We start from the raw sequence: 2,431 nt of genomic DNA on the forward strand, positions 1-2,431 counted from the left end.
ACCCGGATCTGCCGGCCGGGCCCGTCCCCGGGGAGCGGACTCGGGACCGCCGGGCCCCCGGAACTCAGAAGCTCGCGCGGCAATCAAGTTCGAGCAGCCCGCGACTCATGATTCGTGAGTCATACCCGGCGATGACAAACGGGACGGTGTTCGCCGGAGGGCCGCCCGCCAGACTCGGGCCCAGCCTATTCCATCACTGGGTCGCGCACCCGCCGGGGTGCCAGAGGCGGTCACTTCAGTTAGGCACTAACAAGGTATTGGCAGCCAGATGATTTCAACATGGGCCCGCCGAGCCTTCAACATCACGTACGGTAGGGGACTTTGAAAAGTTCCAAGCTCCGCTTTGCCTGGCAGGCTACTGCCAAGCCGGGTGCCCGACGCCAAGCCTGCGGCGGCGGCCCGACGGCCCGGCGGCCGCCGATGGCACTGATTAACTTCGAGTCTGGATGGTCTCCGTCCTACTTTCCTGCCAGTACGGTGATTGTGTCCACGTGAAACCAGCGGACCGCAGGGCAGGGCCCGGGCAGTCCGCCGACAATGACTCAATGACTGAGCCTCTTACGGTGACTCGGTAGGCCTGAGGCAAAGGCTCAATGACTCAATGACTCAATGACTCAATGACTTATGGTGACTCAGTAGGCCTGAGGCCACGGCTAGACCGTGTGACTGAATGAGCGACAGACTCAGTACTGACTCAATGACGCAATGACTCAGTAGACTCAATGACTAGGTGCAGTCCTGCGAGGAGGAGCAGCTGCAGATCTCACTCATCGCCTCGGTCCATGGTCTTCCTGGCGCAGGGGTCCACACCGGAGAGGGAGGGGCGGTGCTTGCAGCCCTCGGGTAGTCCAACGGCATGCACTTGGGGAAGTGAGGGGGTTGTAGGTGGCGTTGTCCCCAAGGATCCTGAGCTCCACGACCTTGTTCGGGTTGGTCCTGAACATGCCGGTGTAAGGGACGGGGTATGCGGGGCGGGTCCTTATCCCCGGCTTGCAGAGGTTGCTTGTGGGTGTAGCCAAGGGCCTTGCTGCTGCATGAGGTCAGGCAGCAACACGCTCTGATTCGCAGACCTCAGCGGGCACTTGGACAGGGCGTCGGCATAGTCGGATGCGCAGAACACTCCGTCTTGTTTCTGAGGATGACGGAGATGGCGTGTACGAGCACGTCCTCCTTCTGCAGGACGGAGAGCAGCGTGGATATCACCGAGCTCACCGTCTGCTCGTCCCACGCCTTCTACCGTACGGGCACAGGGGTCGGCGGCGAGGACCCCAACGCGGACAGGTTCTACGGGTTGCTGTACAAGGACAACATGACAACGTGGTACCCGGCATGGGTGGACTGCTCAAGACGGGGGGTGGCAGGTGGTGTTCTTGAGCTTGCCGTCCCGGAGGATCATGCGCCGATGGGTAGCGGTGTAGGAAATCCCTGTTGCTCCTGCTCACGTCGTACTGCTCGGTGCGCCTCACGCCCTGCAGTATGTGAGGTAGAGGTCCTGCAGCTTGCGCAGGTGGACGTAGGAGAGGTGGAGCAATTCGGGATGCCCTGGGTATCTCATGGCCTCCGCGACGATGGCCTTTGCATCCGTGAGGGCAGTGTAGACTGCTCTCGGGAAAGAGGGCGTCGGCGCTGAGGAGGAGGGTCGTGTGCGGGTAGAAGTAGCTGGCCACCCCGGGCTGGAGCTCGTAGGCGTACCAGCCCTTGAAGTAGGTGAAGAGCACGTCGTTCACCAGGGTGGCGATGGTGTCTACGCTCCTCCTCGCGTAATCGAACCTGTAGTAGTTGCACAGGCTCTGCAGGTTGACGGTGTAGAAGGGGTTCAGGTCGCAGTTGGCCTTGAGCACCTCCAGGTCGCTGGATTCGCAGAACATGTGGGCCAGGGGTGCAACCATGGGGTCCATCCGGCAGGGTATCCCGTCGTTGAGCTCGCGGTCGGTGGGGTTGAGTTGCCGTTGTTCGAGATCCGGTTGATCTTCCGGCTCTCCACCTTGTAGCCATTGACGTAGAAGTCCTGCCTTGTGCATATCTACAGCTCCGAGCACATGTGGATGGCCTGCGGGACGTGCTCGAAGTCGTCCTCCCCCGTGTGGAGAAAGGGAGGCAGAGAGGCGGGAAAGCAGCAAAGAAAAAGAGCCTTTCCTGCTCTTCCTCTCCCTGTTATGCTCGCCAACTGCCATTGCCATACTCTCCCTCTCCTTCTTGCCTCCCTCTCCCTTTCCTCCCTCTCTCCATCTCTTCCTCTTCCCCTCTCCCTCTTCCTCCAGAGAGTGAGCAGCAGAGGGAGAGAGTGGAAGAGGGAGAAGGGGAGGCAAAGGCAGAGAAAGAGCGAGAGGAAGAGGGAAACAGAGGGGAAGAGAGGAGGAGAATGGTCCGGCTACTGTCACCTAACCTGGGAGACCAGTCCGGACTTTTTTCTTTTTTTCTTTTTTTTTAT

At 60.2% G+C, this 2,431-nt stretch overlaps 1 protein-coding gene across 1 annotated transcript; it reads right to left on the reverse strand.

Moving 5' to 3' along the window:
• Window positions 1–767: 767 nt before the first annotated feature.
• On the reverse strand, window positions 768–2,021 carry GUITHDRAFT_115752 (hypothetical protein; the record flags this gene model as incomplete). The annotated part of the gene is made up of 3 exons (XM_005824913.1): window positions 768–1,023; window positions 1,071–1,132; window positions 1,443–2,021. 3 exons carry the CDS (start codon window positions 2,019–2,021, stop codon window positions 768–770), a joined length of 897 nt encoding a protein of 298 aa, XP_005824970.1.
• Between the last annotated feature and the right edge of the window lie 410 nt (window positions 2,022–2,431).

This window comes from Guillardia theta (genome assembly GCF_000315625.1).
Source record: "Guillardia theta CCMP2712 unplaced genomic scaffold GUITHscaffold_88, whole genome shotgun sequence".
NCBI lineage: Eukaryota > Cryptophyceae > Pyrenomonadales > Geminigeraceae > Guillardia > Guillardia theta.